The sequence below is a fragment of the Actinia tenebrosa genome, unplaced genomic scaffold (assembly GCF_029948245.1).
Source record: "Actinia tenebrosa isolate PJP-AT-01 unplaced genomic scaffold, QUT_ActTen_1.0 PGA_scaffold14__42_contigs__length_11649687, whole genome shotgun sequence".
Classification (NCBI taxonomy): domain Eukaryota; kingdom Metazoa; phylum Cnidaria; class Anthozoa; order Actiniaria; family Actiniidae; genus Actinia; species Actinia tenebrosa.
The window spans coordinates 10,193,227-10,217,201 of record NW_028292574.1 but is presented as its reverse complement, the minus strand read 5'-3'; the positions used below and the strand labels follow the sequence as shown (position 1 = coordinate 10,217,201).

Genomic DNA, 23,975 nt, shown 5'->3' with positions numbered 1-23,975 from the left:
GTGAATCCAAAATACGAAGATCAAACAAATTAAAACAAAATTTCAAAGATTCTTTTGAGCTGAATAATTAACAAAAATTGAATCTTCTAAAGTGATTAAAAAAAGACATTTGAATATTCCCGACAGTCTAAGTGAATATACAAACAATCTTCACGCAGAACTTTTCCATTTTTTCTGATTAAAAAAGACACAAACGGTACGATTGGATTTTAAGGGCAGCTGATTCTATTGTTTAAAAAATAGATTGAGAAAGTTCTTTGTAAAAATTTTGTTTTTGTTTCTGTTTTTTAATAATTATCCGTAAAAGATTATTAAAGATTTAAAAATACCGCGCGCGTCATGCAGTTCATGATCAGTTCTGAATCATGCACTTTACTGGGTTTTAGCGCTTTTTTGACGTTTTCATTAAAACTCTTTCTATGGGGTAAAAGTTTTGGGTAAATTTTACATACGGATTCGGGCGATTATTCTAATATTTTGACAACGATGTCAGTCAAGTAATAATTTTTTATGCTTCTTTTCGAATCAAATTAAAAGGCCAGATAGTCATTGAGGTGGTTGGACAAAGGATTAACAAAAAGACATTATTGCTTTGCCAGATGGTCTATGACCTCGAAAAAACAACAGCAACAACGATGGAACACGATTGAATATTTCTGTTCCTGCTTCTCTAAGACAGCCTTGGTTTTTTGCCTTCTTGAAAGCTTTGTCGCTTGCCCCTTTTAAGTTTATACTGAATTATCTTAATCCTTCGTTCTTTATTGATGACTGATAAGTAATTCCCAATACATTTAAGACGGTCACACTTGAACATTTCTCAGCCGAACCAAGAAAGCACGAGGCGTTGACCATTCTTGTTAATTAACTAAGTACGATTTTTCATTCATAATTGAACTCCGGTTTTTTTTCGTCTTTTTTTAATTTTCGAGGAAACCTTTTATTGTATTATAGGCGTAAACAACGCGGTGTAAATTGCTTGAGTTTGAGAGGAAGAAGGCCGTCTTCCGCGGTGTCAGTCCCCGAGTGAAGTGATCTGGAGGGACGAACTTGTTCAGCACAAGTCAAATCAAACGTTTACAATATGGAGTATTTCCAAAGGACAACAACGTAACCGTCAGAATATTTATTTTGTCATCGATCAGTAAAGTACGATAACCCTATATTTCGGCATTTTTCTTTGTAGTTCTCATATTACGAGCAACTTTAACCGGATCAAGTCAGCATGCAAATCCGCTACGCCAAAAAAACGCACAGCATGAGACAGTCGAGGTGTCGATCGTCTCGACTCGATAAAACTCACCCAAAAACACCGCTATTCCAAATATCATACCACCAAGAGGAAAGATTAATTTTTATACCTTAATGTTAATCGTCAAATCCTCAAAAAAATAGAAGATGCAAAATATTTAATCGTATCGTGCTGGATGTATATCCGGTTAAATGCGAGGGCGAGGCTTCCGGTTCTGCGCAGGAAGGCTTGTGCGCAAGGTTTTTTTGGTGGGATGGTGCTGGATGATTGCGGGCTCAATAACAGGAAGAGCCAATATTTTTGAGAAGAAATCGCAAGCCACAGTTCCTGGCCTATACAAGAATGACTTATAACTGCTTAAACTCGCAAATTCTCATCGGCTTAATAATTCTCCTGTATTTCTGTGGAGTTGCATTATCAGACAAAGGTATGGTTATCGATTTGAACCGCTTTTTTACCGTAGAAAGTGATTTTTAACCCCTCGAAGTGATGGTTTCGAAAGCAGACTTGTTTGTGTACAGTCGATGGCTTTGAATAAGTAATTCACGTGGACGCCAATAGTTCCCGCCTTGTGAATTGTTCATGACCTTCAGTTTGTGTTTCAGGTTTTCACATCTTGTTTTAAGCCGATATAATGGTCTTTGTTGCCGAGTTAGCTAAAACTAATACAAACGCCCTGTTATTATTGAAGGCTTCCCAAACGACTCGAGCCAACTGTTTTTTTATCATGAGCTAATCTTGACCAACATCAGCAATTTGCGGCTTTCTCATTGCTATCTTCGCTTCAAATTACCTCGTAATTCATGTCCAAAGACACCTACACCATACAAATAGTATTTTATTTGTTTATATACTGTAAATACTTCGTAACGGGCAAGGACTTCAAAACTTGAAGAAGTGAACATTTGCCCTCAACTCAGCTTATTGTACGAACTTCCTCATCGAGGATTTTTTTGCTAAGCTTTTTAAAACTAAATATAGCTGACAGTTGAATTACTATCGTATTAGTCATTTATTATTCAGGAAAACATAATATTTGGTCTAAAACTGCGTATTGGTTTTGTATAACACGTTCAAGTTTATCGACTGCTTCTCTTAGTCTAAAACGAATTGAATTCATTTTCGATGGAATCTTCCTATTTTTTATCCGAAGATTACAAAAAGATTACTTTATCATTTTATCGTTTGCTTTGCTAAATTAATTTTCAAGAATTTGTTATTTCCTGTGGTAAAGATATCTGATTCCTTATTTTGAATTCTTTATTTGAATATGTACAATTTTAGTTTTGAAAGGCATACATAAAGTCACAAGTTTGTTAGAACTTCAACAATATTTTCTTACTTCGCGTTGACGTTGTCAGTGATTAACCAAAAATATTGTAAAATTCTTGTCGAAAATCTTCTAATTGTTGTCGTGTTATGGCTAGACTTAAGACAACTTGCTAAATTGATTGGTTTTGGACTGATACTGCTTAAATTCGCACGTATATGTGTGTAGATAAAAGAATTTGTTTTAAGCCCAGGCTTAATACTTCGTTAAGATAACTGAAAATATAAAAATTAACTAACCATTTTCACTTTCACTTTGGTTTCCGTTTAACAATTATAATCCTTTAAAGTACAATTTGGTTTTAGTTTCTGTTCTATAAATGTGAAACATTTCTGTGAAGATTTTGAAATAGTCGTACCATTCAAATTTTTTTTGATGATAGATAGTAGAGTTTCAATTCATATTCCTGTGCAACGATAACTACTATAAGGGGTACAAGTCTTGCATCTTACAACTTAAATTAGGCCCATTAATGCTACTAGGTAAATGTGAAGCAATATTTTAAATTCAGACAGTCGTTTTTGCAAAACAATAGCTACAAAGGTTGTGCCGCTATAATTACTGTGGAGGACACATTTCACGTTAGGTCTTAAGAACCTGCATGTAGCCTATTGTTTTCTTAAGCTTAACAATTGACACCCATTTATTCATGTAAATGTATCTTTTACTGGTGCTGTTAGAAATCTTAAGTAGTGAAATTTTGTAAATAAAGTTCTTGACTCATTTTCTTTGATGTATATTTTCATTTCATGGAAATAATATTCCATATATAGACAAATTATAAGGTTTGGCATAAGAATCAAATGTGTTTCTTGATTGAAATCCAATATATCCTTTTCTTGTAATAAACTTAGTCATACATACATACATACATAACCTTTATTTCAATACGGAATCTCTTCATAAAAATGCTCTTCCAGAGAGCCGTATATACAATAACAAATAATAAATAATTAGATCAAATAATATGTACAAAATTTTCAAATTACTCTATATATCCTAATGTTCTAATTTACTACAATCTACTAAAAATAGCTTAATAATACTAATAATAAATTATTCTAAGTTTTTTACAAACAATTTAAGATTTGGTTGCCCTCTAGTATGATCGGGCAAATTATTCCAGAGAACTGCCCCCCCTGTAATGGAAGCTGTTTTTTCCAGCTTCAGTATAGTGGTTTTGGTACCGTCACATTATAAGTTGAGTTTCTCAGATTATAAGAATGCACAGATTTTGTGCTACTAAAAATCTGAGTCAAATAATGTGGAGTAATTCCATTTAATGAGTTATACATTATTTTTGCAAGTTGTTTATATCTTAGAGTTTCAAGATTATCCCATGTGAGCTCACACAGAATTTCTACTGATCTTCTATCATAGCAATTTAAAGTATTATATTTTCTTGATTTCACAGAATTCCTTTTAAGCAGGCCAGAAAATGGCTGGTTTACAGTCAGTAAGAAAATAGGCTCTCAATCCACAGGAGGAGGTGTAAGTTAAAAACTATTTCTTAGTTAAAAATATTTGGGATTTGTTTTGATTAAAATCGAACCTTATCAACCTATTAAACAGACCAAAGACAGTGTTCATATATAAGTAGAATGTCTGTGTTACTGTAAGTGCAAGTGGGTTATTAAATTATCCACTAGTGTAGTGTGATAAAGAGTGTCTGTAGCAAGGTTTTCTTGTCCTCGTAATGGGTTCTACAATATTCTACCACCAGTTTTTGGAAACAATGATGACTTGGTGTTTGGTAATATTGAGCTGTTACTCTCAGTGACTGCTATATACAGCTATTTTTAAAAAAAGGGGCGAATGGCAAATGACGATCAGTGATTGGCAATTGCACGACCAAAACGCACAGTGGGCACATGCATCTAAACACAAATAATCTAGGCGTTTTAAGAATGATAAGAGATTCAAGTCATTCCAGCTATTCTAGCATTTGGAAAGAATTATCACTTATTTTCTATCGTCGTCCACCCCTATACCCTTTTTTAAATAGCTGTATGATGATGGAAGTGATTAACCACTTACCATCACATGTGAATATAACTTGATGCTTGTTGATTCGTTTCTGTGCTTTTTACCGCCATCCGGTTAGCTCAGTTGGTAAGAGCGTCCCTCTGTTGTGCTGGAGGTTGTGATTTAGGCCTCAGTCAGACCAACACTCAGGGTCTTAAAATAACTGAAAAGGTTAGGCAACTGCAAATGGTTAGACTTTTAAGGTGACTCGGATGACCACTTTAAAATAGTTTTAAATCCAATATTGGAGGGACATAAAAGAACCACTGACGACGCAAAGTAACCCTGGCAGTGACCACCCTCAGTGCCTACACCTCATACTAACCACCTCTCATTCACAAATCATTGTAAAGCGCCTTTGAAAATATCCAAATGGAAAAGAGCACTATATAAATAAGTATCATCATCATCATCTTTGGAAGTTTTATCTTAGCTCTCCCATTTTTTTTGTTAAGGAAAGGAAGGACCCATGGGCTGAAAGGGGAACACCTTACATCAAAAGGGTATTGTCCAGGTTTTTTTGTCTTTAATTTCTTGGTAATAAGTTTTTTTCCTGGTAATTTTGTTGCAGTGGTTTGCTTACGAGAAAAACCTATACTCCGTATGTGACAGCTCCACGAATGTCGGAGAGCCAAAAAACTGGTTACGAACTGACTTCATTGATCTTAAAGATGCTATATTGGTTGACATTGTCATTAATTATACAATGCGCAAATGCCGATCGGGCCAAAAGTACTGCAAAGAGTATTTTAAACTATACAGTTATCAAACATCCAATACTGCACCAAAACCAAACCCTTTGGAAACACCATTTGACTTCCTTGATCGAGCCATGCCAACAAATGTACCTGATCGACAAACAGGAGCTAAGGATTTTAATCTGTTAAGGGTTTCTTTAAGGACAAAAAGTAAAGGATTATACCTTGCGCTTAACGATGAAGGAGCCTGCTTGAGTCTGCTAGGTGTTCTTGTTTCATTCAATTACTGCCCAGAAAAAGGAAAAAACCTCGTGACTTTTGTGAAAACTGTATCGCCATTAAACGATTCAGATGTTAAGCAAGTGGAAGGAAATTGTACAGATAAACATTCAAGAAACACTTCTGTCCTGATGGCTACTTGTATGAGCGACGGGAATTGGAAGATGAATAATAGTGTGGTGTGTTTGTGTCAGCCAGGATACGAATATTCTGAAAATCCAGAACCTCATTGCAAAGGTAAAAATGACGTTGTTTACATATGTTTAATTAACATAAAATTACTAGTATTTGATTCGCTAGTAAATACAGTGTGCCTTAATTTTTCCTAATAATGTAAACAAGATTTAATAGTATGGAAATCACATAATGAAGGTCGATTAATTTAAAAACTCTCTCAATATTTTTGATACTCAGGATTTAAAAATTGTTTTAAATCTGACCTTTAAATCAGCATGACAATGCTCCTTAAATCTTGTGATCATTTTTAAAACTTTGAAATTAACCTTTTTTATCAGATTCTTGAAGTCCAATAAGCCTGAAGCGAGATGACGTTTTACCCCCGTCTCTAGACCATAATCCTTTTCACACTGCTTTTGTTCTTTAATTGTGACTATTGTTCCAGTATTCTTTAAGGAATCAAAAATTTTAATATGAAAGAATTTTAAAAACTATTATGGCCTAGAGACGGGGGTAAAACGTCATCTCGCTTCAGGCTTATTGTTTTCATCTGTCCTTAAGTCTTCATTTTTGAAATAATTTACAAACTTGACATCTTTCACACATAGGTGTACTCCCTTCTAATGGTGATTGCCATGCAATAGACCAGTTTCAAGTTCCAAGTTACCGCTGTGTTCCTTGATTACAGACTCATTTACACAGGGTTAACCTCGTATCAGTGTTTAAATATTCACAAATACCAATGGTAAAGTAAAGAATGCACAACTTCAACAATACAAACACTTTGAAACTTGACGGACCTTGACTGGAACCCGTGAATATTCTGCACACACTCGAGGCTAACCCTGCGCAAATGAGTGCACAATCAAGGAACACAGCGGTAATTTGGAACTCGAAAATGGTCTATTGCTTTGCCTTAAGGGAGTTCTTAAGGACATTCTTAATCAATGACAACTTACTTTATATTTTCAATGAAAAAAAAATTGTGACCACGAACAGTTTTTGAATTGATCATGTGCTTTAAATAATTGTTAATGTTAAAAAAATGTTAAGATAATTGAAATCATTGAATTTTTTTCTCAACTGTTGTACTGATTTTTTTCCTGACCTACTTTTATTTTTAGGCTGTGTTTCTGGGAAATATAAAAGTGAATTAAGCAACACAGAGTGCAAGTTCTGTCCACAGAATGCCGCACCTGATACGAATCGAATGAGTTGTGTTTGTCAAGATGGGTTTTACAAGTTGAAAGACTCTCCAATTTCTGTCCCATGTGAAGGTATTTCATATACAGTAGATTTTTCATATAATATAGGTAAATATAGGTATGTATCCTGTACAGAGCGTTTTCACTCGTGTGACAGGGCAGCTATATTGGTTACCAAACGATAGAAACTTTCAGTACATATTTTTTGTAAAATAGAATTCAATTCCCTAAGGATAGAAAATGTATTGTTTTGGTACACAAACATGGCTGCTGTGAGGTCACGTGAAAACTCTTCAATCCTGGTTACCATGGTTATGGAGGGCATGACATTTTCGGAATGTCTATGATGATGTTGGTTGGTTGATGTTCAATGATCCTTGTCTATGCTGCTCTGGAGGGGTACTGTATGCCGCAAAAAAAAAAAAAAAAGAAAAACAAGGAAAAAAGACCAGATCACAAATTGAAACAAAACGAAGTGGAAAAAAAAAAACCACAAAAAAAAAAAAAAAAAAAAACCCACAAAAAATAATAAATAAATGAAAACAAAAAGCAAAAAGCAAAACAAAAACAGTGCTGTGCAAAGCTGTCAATATTATACATTTTCTTTCTAACCTGAAAACTTTTTTTATCTTCAAAACAGCTTTGCCAAATGGTCCAGCATTTGCCAATGCTACGACATTGAATTCGACTGCAGTTCTGATATCCTGGCCTGCCATTAAGGACATTAACATGTCGTTCACCTACTCCATTGACTGTTTCAAGTGTAAGGATGAGGAGGATAAAAAATGTGCCGAGCAATGTGGAGATAATGTTGTGTATTATCCTGCGAGAGATAGTTTCAAGACTACGTCGGCAACTGTATCTGGGCTTCCATCAGGAGAAAAGTTTTTTTTCAAGGTGTATGTAGTGATGAAGATCAATTCTGCCGTCAGCAGAAGTCTGTGGAAGTATGCAGGAGTTTATGCAAAATCCAAAAAAGGTATTTAAACACATCAATATACCTTGGCTCAGGCATAATATTTTGCCCATTTTAGACCAAGTGTCATTCCCTTGAGAATAAGATTATTTTCTGAGTTGTATCCATATTCATATGTCTTATGTGCAACAGAGGGGAACTGTTAAACAAAGAATTGATACTCAAGGGAATGACACATGGTCTGAAATAGGAAAGCATTACGCCCGAGTGTGCCCAAGCCGAGGAGGTCTATTATGATTATTTGTGGTTAAAATATTCTAAATTAACCGACATAAATTATTATAATTATAACTAACTAACTGTAATTTTCAATATTATGCGAACTATAAGTTGCCCATTCAAATTTGTTTTTTTACTTCAGCCTTGCAACTTCAGTAAACCCTTTGCATTGCTCTAATTATATCCAGATACATTCTAAACATTTTGTAACATATGTAAACAAAATATGTATAATTAAACTCGTAATACTGTATTTTATCATGAGCCTTACCTTTGTGTCTCCCTCAATTTGAGGGTTTTTCTCCGGTTTTTCTCCCTCAGTGAAGTTCTAATACAACAATTGAGTTAGCTGTGCCCTGACTTAGATCAGCCCAGAGGTTGTTTCAGGGTTCTGTCTGTGAGGAAGCTGTTCCCTGACTTAAATCAGCCCAGAGGTTGTTTCAGGGTTTGATCTGTGAGTTAGCCGTGCCCTGACTTAGATCAGGTCAGAGGTTGTTTCAGGGTTTGATCTGTGAGTTAGCCGTTCCCTGACTTAGATCAGCCCAGAGGTTGTTTCAGGGTTCAATCTGTGAGTTTGCCATGCCCTGACTTTGGTCAGTCCAGAGGTTGTTTCAGGGTTCTATCTGTGAGTTAGCCATGCCCTGACTTAGATCAGCCCAGAGGTAGTTTCAGGGTACACATGGCTAACATTTGTATGTGCTATAGTTTGTTTGTTTTGAAATGGCGGAATCATGGTCTTAGCATTTTTCTCTTTCACTATTCATAAGCCTTAATCAATCATTTGGGAAAATATCACAAGTAGAAAATTTTTATCCACCAATACAGGCAAAAATCTTTTCACAATACTTTCTTTATGTGATTTAGTCTAATAGGTTTTAAGGTTTAGAATTTTGGACATTTTCTACTCAACTTTGTGGAGCGATAAAGGTTGGGATTATAGAATTGCTAAGAAGAATTGAATTATTTTTTTGAGAACGAAAAATCTCCCACAGTTTAATGTCGGCAGAAGGTGTTTGCTATCGGTCTGGTAGTGGACGGTGTGGCTCTTGTGTTTGTAAGTTTCTTATCTCATTTCAACTAATATGTATTATACATGAGGTATTGATAATATTATATACAAAATTATACCCTAAAGCATCCTCTTGGCTAATCAAAATCAGGCACATCTAACTCATACATCGAACCAAGAAACAACCTCTGGGCTGATCAGTGAAAGGGCATGGTTAACTCACAGATCAAACCCTGAAACAACCTCTGGGCTGATCTATGTCAGGGCATGGTTAACTCACAGATCAAACCCTGAAACAACCTCTGGGCTGATCTAAGTCAGGGCATGGTTAACTCACAGATCAAACCCTGAAACAACCTCTGGGCTGATCTAAGTCAGGGCATGGCTAACTTACAGATCAAACCCTGAAACAATCTCTCGGCTGATCTAAGTCAGGGCATGGCTAACTTACATTGAACCCTGAAACAAACTCTTGGCTAATTTCCTATTATTTCAAAACTTAATAAAAACCCTGAATCTAACAACATATTTTTAAAAAAATGTAACATAGGCTAGAGCAATGTGAATAACAAGTACAGTGATATCTTACTTTGATCATTATTTGTATTAATATTTTCCTGTATCGAAAATGTACTCTTAATTGAAGGTAGACAGTATAAATGCCAGTATGGTGCCGGCGGTAATGATATTATAATTGTACATTAGTACTAGTCATGATATCTTTTTTGCTGAATGGTAAGGTGCCATCAGGATGGCGCTTATAATAGGTATAGTAATATAGTTGTTTGGACATTAATAGAAGGGTGCATGGTAGCTAGAAAAAAAATATTTGTAATGTATTTAGGAATGTTACAAGTGAAACAGGGAACTTAGGAAAAATTCCTGAGCCCATCTGACAGAAAACAAACTCATGACCCTTCAGATACTGGTCAGATGGACTCAGAATGTATTCTGAGTCTCCTTTCTAGCTATTGACGATTCTAAATACATTGCTAATAATTATTATTTAATGTGCTGTAGTGTCGATGTCAGGCCATCATGGTGCCAGCAGTGAGTATTTTGGTTATCATCATAATTGTACATTAAGTAGTACTCTGGCAGAAACCAGTATGGCATGGTGCTGATGATAAGCATGTTTGATATTGTATATATGATTGCGATTTATAATAATAGTAAACCATTATAGAGCATTGATATTTTCCTCTAAAGGAAATACTCCAACAGAAATCAAGTCAGCATTGCGCCAATAAGAAGCATGTTTGATATAGTAACAATACATTAACCTACATTAAGGTCAGCTTACAGTATATTATTGAGATCAAAATACCAGTACAGTATGCAAGCATTGGTATTTCAAATACTCTTATTGAAACCAGGTCAGCATGGTGCCAATAAGAATATTATATTGATATAGTAACAATACATTAACCTACATTAAGGTCAGCATACAGTATATTATTGAGATCATAATACTAGTACAGTATGCAAGCATTGGTATTTTAAATACTCTTACTGAAACCAGTTCAGCATGGCACCAATAAGAATATTATATTGATATTGTAATCATACATAAACCCAAAGGCTGTGACCATATCATTATACTATACACCACTGAGTATACAAGTGTTGATATTTTTCTGTATGAGAAATGTCTGTATGAAACGTCCCTCAAATCAAAACTAGGCCAGAATGGAGCCATGAATGTTGATATAGTAATTAAACTACATTAGTGTTAGCACATGTTGTAATATCTTAATTGTTCACACTTCATTTCACTTGACTAAATCTTTGTTTCTGTCCTGAAGTTCGGCTTAATCCCCAGATGCATTAACACTCAGGGTTTTAAAAATGTCAGAGTGAATAGTGCTGCCTTTGCTTTAGAAGTATCTGAAAATGTTTAAACTTAACAACATGGAGTTCTACACTAATCCAAATGCCAGTCATTTGAGAGACAAGTTTTTTCAGTTCTTAGTTCAATCTGTAAAGTCTCAGTCTCTTATAAACAAAGTCTTTATCTATCTCTAGGTTCTCTGGTTTTCCTCTCTCCGCAAAACCTTTGCTATCGACAAACTAAATTCCAAATTGATTGTGAGTTTGCCATGCTCTGACTTTGACAAGCCCAGAGGTTGTTTCAGGGTTCGATCTGTAAGTTAGCCATGCCCTGACTTAGATCAGCCCAGAGGTTGTTTCAGGGTTTGATCTGTGAGTTAGCCTTGCCCTGACTTAAATCAGCCCAGGAGTTGTTCCAGGGTGAAATAAAATTTGATTATTTTAAAAATTGATTTACAGCTAGTTACTGTAATGCTATTATTTCAAATATTAGATAATTTTTATTTTACAATTTCTCTTTAACATTAGTTCACATTAAAAAAATGTTTTTGATATTATCGTTGTTTTTAATTAATAATGATAAAATTGTACACAGGTACAGTAGAGCTTTAAAATTTTGCGGTTAATCTGTTTCACTGCCGAGTCTTTAAACATCAGCAAGGAATATTTCATTTATCCCAGTTTTGTTTATATTTTCAAAATATTTTTAATTTTTCCATGACTTATAATCCTAAATTCAAGCTACAAAAATCTGCAGTTTCTTATCATTTTTTCTCTTCTTTGGAAGATCTTTATGTTTGAGTACGCTAAGTTAATTGAATAAAATATTGTTTTCATGGCATACAGACACACCTTAAGGATGAACATGGATTTTAATGGCACAAGACCAAACATGAAAGCTATTCCAAGCACTCAACCACAGAGGAAATCATTTTGAGAATTGTTTTCAAAATATCACTAATTGGATTCTGCCTCGGGTTTCATTACAGACCATTTATCATAAGAGTTCTTTGAAGCAAGCATATACAATGAAAGATAAAATCTCTGTTGATTATCATAGACTCAAGTTTGGATTTTTCAGAAACCACAAAATAATAACTACTTAAAACTAAAAATGTAAAGAATGAAAAGATTAATTAAGCTCTGGAAATCTATTTCTCATATGTCTAAAGAATTAGCAGTAAAACAGATTTTTTTAAAGAAATAAATAAATGAATTCAAAGCTGATCAATAGATAAAAGGGTAGGAATCCTATTTCAAGTTATTTCATAATCGCAGTTAGATCGTAAAAATATTTTGACTGTAAATTCACGCCATGAAAATCCATTTAGGAAATTCTGATTATGTTTTGTCTGAGTTTCAAATTCAAAGAGTGAATACATCCTTTCTGCCTCTAGGCTTGGTAGAGGTGTGACAGCTAGCCTTTTATTATCTTCTTCTTGAGGAAATGATAGAGTATTTAAGATACAGATTAAAATTAATTCTGAGGGGAAAAAATTAATTTTGAAAAAATCAAGCAAAATTTTTTTCAATTATTTCAATTTAATCAAATGATAAAAGGTTGGCAAAAGTGATTGTTTCTTGTCTGCTTTTGTTGGAAATTAAAATTGAATGTTGTATGTTGTAGGGTATATTTCCAGCTGTCGAAGACGGTCATGAGAAACAGTTCATATGTTTTTATTTCGAACTAAATTATATATATTAGGAGGTATTGCAAGTGTTTATTGTGGTTATAAAATTTTCAAAAATTCTAACCAAAGTTTTTTTTATTTTATTTGATTCTAAATTAATGTTGAATTTTTCTTCCTCGATAAAAGACATATTGCAACTGGTCTACCCAATTTGAATAATATTTTACTTTTCAAATTTGGTTGTCATATGCTAATTATGATTCTAGATTGATTCTGGTTGAATTTTCTAATAGTGTATTAAGAATTTTATCAACACTTTACAGGCCAATAGATAAAAAAATCTAGTTAGACTTAGTAATAAGATTTTAAAAAACCTTCAAATTTTATTGATAACCTGAAACAAACTCTTGTTTAATTAATAGTCTATAGTCCTCTGGGCTGATCTAAGTCAGGGCATGACTAACTCCCAGATCGAACCCTGAAACAAACTCTGGGCTGGTCTACTGTAAGTCAGGGCTTGGTTAACTCACAGATCCAACCCTGAAACAACCTTTGGGCTGATCGAACCCAGGGCACAGCTAACTCACAGATCACACTCTGAAACAACCTCTGGGCTGATCTAAGTCAGGGCACAACTAACTCACAGATCAAACCCTGAAACAACCTCTGGGCTGATCTAAGTCGGGGCACGACTAACTCACAGATCAAACCCTGAAACAAACTCTGGGCTGATCTAATGTATGTCAGGGCTTGGTTAACTCACAGATTGAACCCTGAAACAACCTCTGGGCTGATCCAAGTTAGGGCACAACTAACTCGCATATCGAACCCTGAAACAAACTCTGGGCTGGTCTACTGTAAGTCAGGGCTTGGTTAACTGACAGATCGAACCCTGAAACAACCTCTGGGCTGATCTAAGTCAGGGCATGGTTAACTCACAGATCAAACCCTGAAACAACCTCTGGGCTGATCTAAGTCAGGGCACGACTAACTCACAGATCAAACCCTGAAACAACCTCTGGGCTGATCTAAGTCAGGGCATGACTAACTCACAGATCAAACCCTGAAACAAACTCTGGGCTGATCTAATGTATGTCAGGGCTTGGTTAACTCACAGATTGAACCCTGAAACAACCTCTGGGCTGATCTAAGTCAGGGCACGACTAACTCACAGATCAAACCCTGAAACAAACTCTGGGCTGATCTAATGTACGTCAGGGCATGGCTAACTCACAGATTGAACCCTGAAACAACCTCTGGGCTGATCTAATAATCAATTTTATAATGATAATCAATTTTATGAAGTCTCATCAAAAAAAATTCAAAGCAATGCATGATAAAACTTATGCTCTGGTATCGTGGCCCGTCCTTAAATTTGGGTGCGCTCGCAACCTTGAGAGAACAGTCTATTGCAAAAAAAATGATTTTTTTGTAGAGGAAGGAAAAATCATAATTACACCCAATTTAGGAGGAGAAATGAGTTGGGTCAGAAGGTAACCTGACATAGGCTGATTTAATCATTGCAGGATACCTAGTACATTCTAAATTCTACTTAAGTATTTATTATTTTTTCTTTATTGACATGTTATTTGATTTGTGTAGTTCCAGAAATTATACTAAAGTGGGTTTGGATAATTTTTGGAACTACACATTATTTAGTGGATATATAAATAAAGTTTTGTTGTTGTTTTTTTGCTAATATCAATGATATATTCTTATTGTTATTTTTATTTTCTTCAGGTCCAAAAGAGCCATCACTTACTGAAGGTAATAAATTCATCTATTCTGACATTCTGACCCCCCCCCCCCCCCCAAGGCCTTTTTTGAGTTTGGTAAACAAGATGCATTGTGGTCTATCTTGGGTACAAATAACACCACGTAAGGCATGATGAACGAAAGGTGTTTGTACCAAAGTTAGACTAAAATGAACCAAGTTTGCTAGCTCAGAAAAGGTCTTTGGAGGGAGGGGGGTTAAATATTTTTTAGAGTTGGGCATTAAACATCATTGGGTGTGCGTGAAGGATATTATAAATTATAATAGTTTTTAGAAAGATATTTGTGCCATTCTGTAGTGCTTTTATTTTTATCATATTTTATTGAGAATTCAATAGACTATTTGTTTACTATTTTAGACCATGTGCCATTCCCTAGAGTATAATTTCTTTGTTTAATGATTTTGCATCAGAAGACACATAAATTATACTATTCAAACAAAGAATCATATCCTCAAGAGAATAACACATGCTCTAAAATAGATATATGTTATTTACTGGCCAGGAGGTCTGGATAGGGAAAAACTGTGCCCGAGGTCTTGAATATACGGTCCGAGGCCGTTAGGCCGAGGGCACAGTTTTCACCTATCCGGACCAACTATAGGACGGTAAATAACTTATTTATTTTTTTCACGTATTTTTTTACTTGTTTCTGTAATCGTTTTGTGTTGTTTTGCGGCAAAGGATACCGGACTGCGTGCACGGGCAGATACTGACAAAATACCGCCTGCTCAAACAGCCAATCAGAACGCACGATTTTTTAGGATACTGGACCGGAAAAAAATAAAAAGACATTACTCCATAACAAAAAAGGTTTATTAACTAAAACTGCTACTAAACTAAAACAAACTTTTCAAAATTAATTTTTAAACATTGGTATCATTTGATGTACTTTTTTGTAAGATTCCTGTATTTTTTTCAATTCCAGCAAATCAAGCAGAGGAGATCAAGCAGTTAGTGTTAACGGTTGTACTTCCCGTGATAGCATTTGTTGTGCTGATCTTCATAGTGTGTTGTGTCTTCATGTATAGAAGGTAAAAGAACTAATGTATGTCATGTCTCTTTTGTATTCATCCTTGCAACAGTCCATATTCAAATGCCTTCTCATGTCCTCTGAACCATTAAGGTGGCTCCATATAGTTTTTGTATGCGCGTGCACCAGTTTGTGCATGAGCATTCGCAGTACCAGAACTTGAAGAATTTTTATTTTGATGACGTCACAAAAAGTCACTGGCATGCGTTATTAAAGAAAATAAAAACTCGAAAACATCTTGTCAAATATTTTGAAATTTCTACAGTTTTAAGGGTCTAATTCTAAAGGGTCTAATTCACCAAAGCGACCCATGTTCGAGTCCCACTGAGCCCTGTGTTGCATGTGAGTAGAGTTGCTTGTTGGTTCTCTCCTGTGCTTCAAGGGTTTAATTTCCAGGTTCTCTGGCTATCCTCCCTCCACAAAAATCAACTCCTAAGTTCCAAATGGAATAAAGTGGAAGAAGAGCCACTCTGTGGAATCCACTGTTAATCCCATTATTATTATTATTAGTAGTAGTAGTAGTATTAGTATTATTAGTATTAGTATGATGATGATGATGATGTACTTGTAAATAAGGTTTCTTTTGTTGCTTCATTTCTGACAGATCGAGAAAATTCAGCCGAATTCCAAACAATGACTTCGCTGAAAGCCATGGTAAGCAAAAAAATCTTTTTGGATTTTGCCTCATACCTCCTCTCTACCTTCGCATTACTCCTTTTTGTCCTGTCCCGGTTGGGGTGAGGTGTCAAGGACGAGGCTCCTGGGTTAAACCTCTAGTCTAGAAAATGAGAGGTCACTGCTAGAGTATGCCAAAGTAAAAGGGGAAAAATATTCTTGTTTTGTTATTCAGAACTACCAACGTGTGGACAGAAACTATACATTGACCCAACCAACTATGATAACCCAGAAGAAGCTTTACGCAACTTCGCTAAAGAACTTGACAAGTGTTCCATTTCTTTAGAAAAAGTCATTGGTGGAGGTGAGTATGTAAATGTTTGGTCGTCCATTTGGTTATTCAGTTTGTTATTATTATGTTTTTGTGATACACTCAATAGGGCCATTTCATGGATAGCGTTACTCAACCTCAGCCTCGTCAGCGTGTAATTATTCTTTAGAATTTGACTACAGTCGCAAGTAATGAAAGGAATTTACACATCAACGAACAATTGAAACACCTAAAAATTTCACAGGTTGTAGGCAATTTCTAAAGAATATATTACACGCTGAAGAAGCTGAGGTTGAGCCGCGGGATCTGGGAAATGGTCTATTGTAAAATTATTGTCAGGTTCAGAACATAGAACATAGGAGCTGAGACCAAAATGTGTTGTGGGAAATGACATGATTATCCTCTCATGTAATCATTTTTCCATGCTCTCTGTCAGCACAAAAATAATTATAAACATTCCACAAGTTGTGTTACTAGATACATCTAGTTAATTAACATACTTTCCATGTACCATTTCTGTCTCAGCTACAGTGGTTTACTTCGCCCTCCAAAGGAATTGGAAATTCTGGAGGGGAAGGAGTTAGAGAATTTTTTTTACAGAATTTGTATGGAAGAAAATTAGAAGTTCCCAAGGGTGGGGGTCCTTTTAATTCTCTCTGTGGTGGACGTATGGATATTTTCTAGGACTACACATTCCTGAATTTTTTTTCTTCTTTGCACAGGTGAGTTTGGTGATGTATACAAAGGAATTCTAAAACGTCAAGGGGAAGAACCAATACCTGTTGCTGTGAAAACACTCAAGGTAATGATTATCATAATATCAATTCTTTGTTAGGCAAGTTACATTTTCTTTGGAGGGGTGAAGGGCTGCCGCTTCAGGGGGGAGGGGCATCAGTAAACATTTGAACTTGTGGAGGGTCAAAACTGTTTATTTTGACTTATAGGAGGGTCATGAGTTTCTTGCTGAGTAAAAGAAATTGAATTTCTCACTCTCCTTGAATTGAATTTCAAATCCTCCCCTCACCCACCCCCTCCCCCCACTGCAAGGGCGGATCCAGGGGGAACACCCTTCAGCAGGAAAAAAAACAAAACTGAAGAATTATATGCTTTTTTAGTGTTTTCCGTTGTGTTGACGGAAGAAACTCAATTAGCCCCCCCCCTAAAATTTTGGCTGGATCCGCTCTTGCATCACCCTCTATAAAAGAACCCTTTGAAAAAGATGTACCTTTCCTTACAGACACCAAAGCAATGTTTGGAAGCAAGTGTTTGTATTATGTAGGTTCTAATATGTGAAAGTAAGAAATTTTTTAAATATTTTTTTGTCTAAACTTAGTGTTCATTTCTTCCTTCTCAACAGCATGGCTCATCCAAGAAAAACCGAGATGATTTTCTCCTCGAAGCGTCTGTCATGGGACAGTTTTGTGACCCTAATGTTATTTTCCTAGAAGGCGTAGTCACTAAATGTAAGTATTCAAATATTCGTTCGCACGCCCACTCATAACGGCCATCTTGATGGTATTCATTAGTCTACTTTGTTATTGCCAATCTACTATACTTATGCCATCAAATTATTCAGCTGTCATTGGCTATTATCATAAGATGTATTTTCTATGTATCTTTTTATTTAACCCCATCCCCCACTTGAAGAAAGGTTGACCACACCCTATGAATCAATATAGGTTCCGCTCAAGGAAAGTGCATACCACATATTGTTGCGGCATTTGGTGTTCATAATCACAATGAACTTTTTTCTTCACCAGCTCAACCATTAATGATCGTCACAGAATTCATGAGTAATGGCTCACTTGATAACTTTCTCAAGGTAACTAGATAGTTAATTGTATCATTTACTTTTGAATCCCCTCCAATGAGTTTGCTATTTCTCAGTTCCTCTAATAAAAGAATTTTTTGAAATTGTGAATGGAAAACGTGTATAGGTACGGGACAGTATGCCATGTAACACTGAAATGGCTTCGTATGGTTTGACTGAGGTAAAACATGGTACAACAGTTGTACCATGTTTTACCTCAGTCAAACCATATATATAGTATAGTTACTATACTTTTACTCTGTCCTCCTAACTAAACCTTAAAGGGCTATGTCAACCGAACATCAAACCATAGTGTTTTGGGAATCATGCACGCAGGCTACAAAGGACTCTGTTTTTATGCTATTATCTCTCACCATTTTCTTATTCTCTTTAATTCTTCCAGGAAATGGACTCCAAGCTAAGTGAGCTTCAGCTGCTCGGCATGGCAAGGGGCGTTGCTTCTGGCATGAAATTTTTATCAGAAATGAACTTTGTTCATAGAGTAAGAGCACAGATTAGACCTCTTTACCTTGGGCGCAATAATTCCCATTTCAGACCAAGTTTCATTCCCTAGAGTATCATTTTCTTTGTTTAATGGTTTCAAATGAGAAGACACATGAATATGGATGCAACTCAAACAAAGAATATTATTCTCAAGGAAACCACTTGTGGTCGGAAATGGGTAAACATTACACCCAGTGGTTTTGTTTTATTGAAAACATAAGATTGATCAAGCTGCTTTTAGAGATGGCGGTGTTACCTGTCTCATCTTCTAGCCACACAATAAAAAAAAGGGCGTTGCAGTTGCACAAACAGGGTCTTATGGAAGGTGGATTTTCACTTCTTTTTCACGTCCCATTTAAGGATAAAAATGTGTAGAAATCCTATGCTGGCAATTCTAATTTCCATCCCATTTATTTTCCTATTCTAATGTCAATTTAAATATTATTGAATGAGAATATCCATTCATGTCTTCTAGTTTCTCACAACTTCTATCCACTCACTTTGCAGGACTTGGCAGCTCGTAACATTCTTGTCAGTGAGTCACTAGTTTGTAAAGTGGCTGACTTTGGTTTGTCTAGAGAACTTGAAGACTCTGCATATGAAACTAAGGTATCAGTACGTATGCCTTGCTTTAATCAGGGCACAGGGAGCCCAAAATAGATAAGAGACCGTTCATTTTTATGGGCATGGGGGGATGGGGGCTGGTGGGATTTTGTGAATTGTAAATAAATATATATATCACCCCTCTCCAACCTGAATTTTTTTACGTGGCCCCTTATTTTAATATTTAAATGATTTTTCTATTGAGCTAATTATTTTTTCATTGGCCATCCTTAATTGCCATATTTTTTTGCATTACCCCCTCCCTCCCACAAAATCCCAGCAGCCCCCTCCCTCCCCCCCCCCCCCCCCCCCCTTGGAGGAAGGAGGTACTATGGGCTAAAACCCATCTCCTTATGCCCCCAGGCCAATATTCAACCGAGTCAGCCTGGCAGGATTAATGATGAATTTCTTTGGTCGTAGGGTGGTAAGATTCCTGTGCGATGGACAGCGCCAGAAGCCATCAAATTTAGAAAGTTTAGTACCTCTAGTGATATTTGGAGCTATGGAATCTTGTTATGGGAGATCATGTCCTTTGCTGAGAGACCTTATTGGGACTGGAGCAACTTTGAGGTATACGTAAATTCTGGTTTGAATTTGCTATAATTAGTTTTCTTGTGGAAGAACGTCATATTATTAGACTCCATTCTACAGGTTTTTCCCCGTTTCTCATGAATTTCCTCAATTTCTCTGCTCCTCATTCTCCTCGTTCTCCACTATCTCCCTTCCTTCTCCTTCTCCTTCTCCTCCTCCTCCTCCTTCTCTTCCTTCTCCTCTTCCTCCTCCTCCTTCTCGTCCTCCTTCTCCTCATCCTCATCCTTCTCCTCCCTCATTCTCATCCTCTTATCCTTCTCTTCTTCGTCCTCCTCCTTCTCTTCCTACTCCTTCTCCTCCTTCTCCTTCTCCCACATTTTCATCCCTCTAAGTCAAATCATTTCTTCTTCTTTCTCAGGTGATGGACAGAGTTGAAGGTGGTTTTAGACTTCCTCCGCCTATGGTGAGTTTTTATACAGAACAAATAACACAGTATATTTTACTTGTCGTTATCTGTTTTTCAGCATTGACTAATAGTCAAGGCGCAAAAATTCTGTCAAATGAACTAGCCGGATAGTGATGTTAACTTAAATTCTTATCTCAACAGCATTGTCCTACAGCAGTGCACCAGATAATGTTAGAGTGTTGGAATGAAGACCGAGCAAAACGCCCAAAATTTGCCCAGATCGTAAAACATCTGGATATCCTAATTCGATCGCCAGAAAAGATGCAGGAAAATCTTCCAATCGTAGCAAGGTAAGAGACTATACTTTTGTATCCATCATCACCATATTTATCAGCAACATCAGTATTAGCATCATCATCATCCATCATCACCCACATCTGATCATCATCATCACCGATCATCATTGCTTATCATCTTCTTCACCAACATCAGTATTAATCATCTTCATCAAAATCATCCTTCATCACCAATATCAACGTCTGTTCGTCATCATCACCCTTCATCATAGACAAAGAGATTATTCAATGTTAAGGGCTTGTAATGTGTAATAAATTATTATCATCATCATCGCCATCATCATAATGATCATATATCATCTTCATCAATCACCATCTTTTTCATGTCTCATCGTCACAATCATTCGCTACCATCATCTTCTTCATCATGATGTCATCATAATTAGGGCATCATTGTCATCATTATAGCAATGTGACCAAGTGGATGTTGAACGGCAAAGATGATGAAACTCATTGCAGGTCTTTTCAAAGATAGGTCGCAGAAAAATAAGTGAACTAAAACTAAAACTTGGACTAAACAAAAACAGAACTAAACAGCACAAAATCTGGAGCAGAACTGATTTATTTTTCAAATTACGAATACTGTTGCGTGATCACTTACATCATCATTCCAAATATGGCTAATACAAACGTAACGCAACAAACTCGAATAAATCTTCAACCAGTTTTCAACTTGGTTACAGCAACAATATCTCACTTTTCCTTTGTTTTTCCCCTTCTCATCAGCAAGCCCAACATCGACTACACGCCCGTAACGACGATCGATGAATGGCTGAAAAGCATCAAGATGGGCCAGTACACTGATCAGTTCGTCAAGGCAGGATACAGCAACCTTAAAAACCTAGCAGAGTTCGAAGAACCAGACCTTGAAGATTTGGGAATCAAACTCATTGGCCACAAAAACAAAATCCGAAAGAGCATTCGTGAAGTAAAGAACAAGTTGAAGCGAGAATCCTCTGTGCCAGTCTAGTGGTTGCTGTGCTAATAAGGTAACGATAGAAGTATACAAGTATGCAAGGTAGCAGTAGAGGATAAATAAACCAAGCGATAGAAGCTATATGCTTGAGGTGTACTTCCGGTTGGAACCGGAAATATTTCCGAACCAATCCTTGTAGTACAGGAGTCTCTTCACGTGTACTGACCAGCCAATCAGAGCAAAGCTGCGCATAAGGCTAGCCAATAACCGCAAAGACAGAAACTGACCTGGTTTAAAACCAACCAATCAAAGACAAACAAAAGAAAGACAAGCATGACGATACAACTACAATTGAAACCAGCCAATCACAATAAGTTAAAAAGACCTAACGTCAGCCAATCACGATAAACAACGTGTTGATGTAACTGTGAGAAATTCAGCCAATCACAACTTAGAATATCACTGAGCTTTATCTAGCCTCGTTATGAGGTCAGATTAAAACGGAACGCGTATCCTTTAAAAGAGGCACCCAGTCTCTCGCAGACACTTAAACACAGGGATACCAAAAGCAAAAGGCGGACGCATCTGGAGGCAGACATCAATACGACGAAGTTTTTTCTTCTATGTAAATAATTGTTGTTTTCGAGCCATTTAATTTTTCTAAAATTGCGTAACCTACAATAGATGATATATTTTTGGTATAACAACTTCACTTCACTTTTCTTTCGTCATTCTCTAGAAGATTTTTAGTTACTTTTTTAGTAAACTTTTTTTCTTCTTCGTTACTTCATGTAGTAAACACTATAAAAACGGTTTGAAATGGTTATAAATTTCGTATTCATTGATAAAGGATATAAATATAGCGCGACATTCATAGCCCATCTTAACCAGATATTTGTAAACTTCTTTATGGGGCAAACCATTGTACTTGACTATGGTTTTTGTTGAACTTATGTCTTACTCCACTGTGTTGGCGCAAAGAATATATGAAATTATCATATGACCCGTACGGCCCTGCTCGCGCGCTCTAATAAAACCATTGGAAAAAGTCACGTGATGGGGGCCGGACGGGTTGACGTAAGCGGGCCGGAAAAACCCGTCCGGCCCTGCTCGAATCCGCGCGCTTTCTTTTTCTTAATTATTTTTATTTTCGTGAGGGTCATATGATAAAATGCTTATTGACTGAGTTAGGTCGGGCCGTACGGGAAAATATTTGGCTCTCGGTCATTTGTACGGACCTCGCTGCGCTCGGTCCGTACGACATGACCTCGAGGCAAATATTTTCCCGTACGGCCCTCCCACTCAGTCAATAAGTACATAGTATGACAAACAATGTACCACAGGGTACCCAACGATTTAGTGTAAAATAGCCATAGGAAAGCTCAGCCTTAAAATTCAAAAGCTTAAAAAATAATCTCTCAAAAGAACTGTAGATAAAGTTAGTTTAAGGAAATCAAATTATCTGTTGTACAAATCAAACAAGACTAAATATATTAATACCTAAGTTTAAAAGTTTGTAAGGCTAAGTGACCTGGCATTTTTGATAGATGTAGAGGCATGGGTCTTGCTTTCTCTCTCTCTCTCTCTTTCTCTCTCTCTCTCTCTCTCTCTCTCTCTCTCTCTCTCTCCCTAAAGCACGGTGCACACAGGTTCTTGGAAATTCCTTGAATTTGATATGAAATTTCCTTGAAAACCACTTGAAGTACACTTTTTTGTAATTTGTCCTTGGTTTTTATAGATAATGTCCTAGAATTTGCAATAGAAAAGAAGTATTTTAGTATTTTCATGAGTGTTTCTGCTCATTTGTCCGCTTCCTGATATGAAATGAGAAGTTTTTTGCTGTCTTTGCCCTCCTTGAAAAGTCCAAAGATCTTGGAAAAGATTAGAGAATACCTGTGTGCACCCTGTACAGGCTCATTGTACAAAAAGCCTAGCTACTCAGTCTAGACTATATTTTCTAATACACTTTAAACAGGTAACCAAGGTAACCGGTCTTTGTGACCAAAGTGAGCTTCGCTTTGACCCAAACTCCTGGTTGCTATTCATTGCAGAGATATCTCGTAATCTTATATGTTAATTTCTAAAATTAAAAATTAAAAACTAGTGGTCCTATAGTTTGCTTTTTCAAAGCAAAAAGCCCTAAATCAAATAAAACATCTAAAGAAGAAATATTCTGTCTATAAAAATATAAAGAATATTGGTTAAAAAAATGTGAATTGATAATTGTAAAATTTCTTTAGGTTGCCTAAATTTCTTAGTGATAAAAAATATTCAGGTCGGTAGTTTGAGATGTATTTTGTGAGACAGTGCTGATGTTTAGGATGTTGTTCTAGGTATACAGATGACCTGTCACTGTTAATAATATATTAATAATAGTAGCTTGTCGGAATTGAATAAAACAGTTTTTTAAAAAGAAAGTTTTATTTTGTGGTATTTTATTACTCAATTTGTTACATTATTATTATTATTA

General features: G+C 36.0%; 1 protein-coding gene and 1 long non-coding RNA gene across 2 annotated transcripts in view; one reads left to right on the top strand and one right to left on the bottom strand.

The window, feature by feature from the left end:
- LOC116306542 (uncharacterized) overlaps positions 1-23,975 on the bottom strand; it is a 163,559-nt gene that overhangs the window by 17,734 nt on the left and 121,850 nt on the right. The window lies entirely within an intron of this gene.
- LOC116296531 (ephrin type-B receptor 1) lies at positions 1,518-23,922 on the top strand. The gene is made up of 18 exons (XM_031704559.2): positions 1,518-1,676; positions 3,994-4,070; positions 5,176-5,818; positions 6,883-7,035; positions 7,604-7,942; positions 14,369-14,395; positions 15,329-15,434; positions 16,038-16,087; positions 16,284-16,412; positions 17,102-17,181; positions 17,737-17,842; positions 18,140-18,201; positions 18,593-18,691; positions 19,201-19,302; positions 19,717-19,866; positions 20,246-20,290; positions 20,435-20,583; positions 21,316-23,922. Exons 1-18 carry the CDS (start codon positions 1,592-1,594, stop codon positions 21,557-21,559), a joined length of 2,646 nt encoding a protein of 881 aa, XP_031560419.2. The 5' UTR covers positions 1,518-1,591; the 3' UTR covers positions 21,560-23,922.

What these genes read in the sequence shown, in the direction of transcription:
- LOC116296531 (XM_031704559.2), top strand. Translation starts at nt 1,592, where the DNA reads ATGACTTATAACTGCTTAAACTCGCAAATTCTCATCGGCTTAATAATT. An exon ending in TGTGTCTTCATGTATAGAAG is followed by an intron (nt 15,435 to 16,037) that starts GTAAAAGAACTA and finishes CATTTCTGACAG; the next exon opens with ATCGAGAAAATTCAGCCGAA. An exon ending in AGAAGGCGTAGTCACTAAAT is followed by an intron (nt 17,843 to 18,139) that starts GTAAGTATTCAA and finishes TTTCTTCACCAG; the next exon opens with CTCAACCATTAATGATCGTC.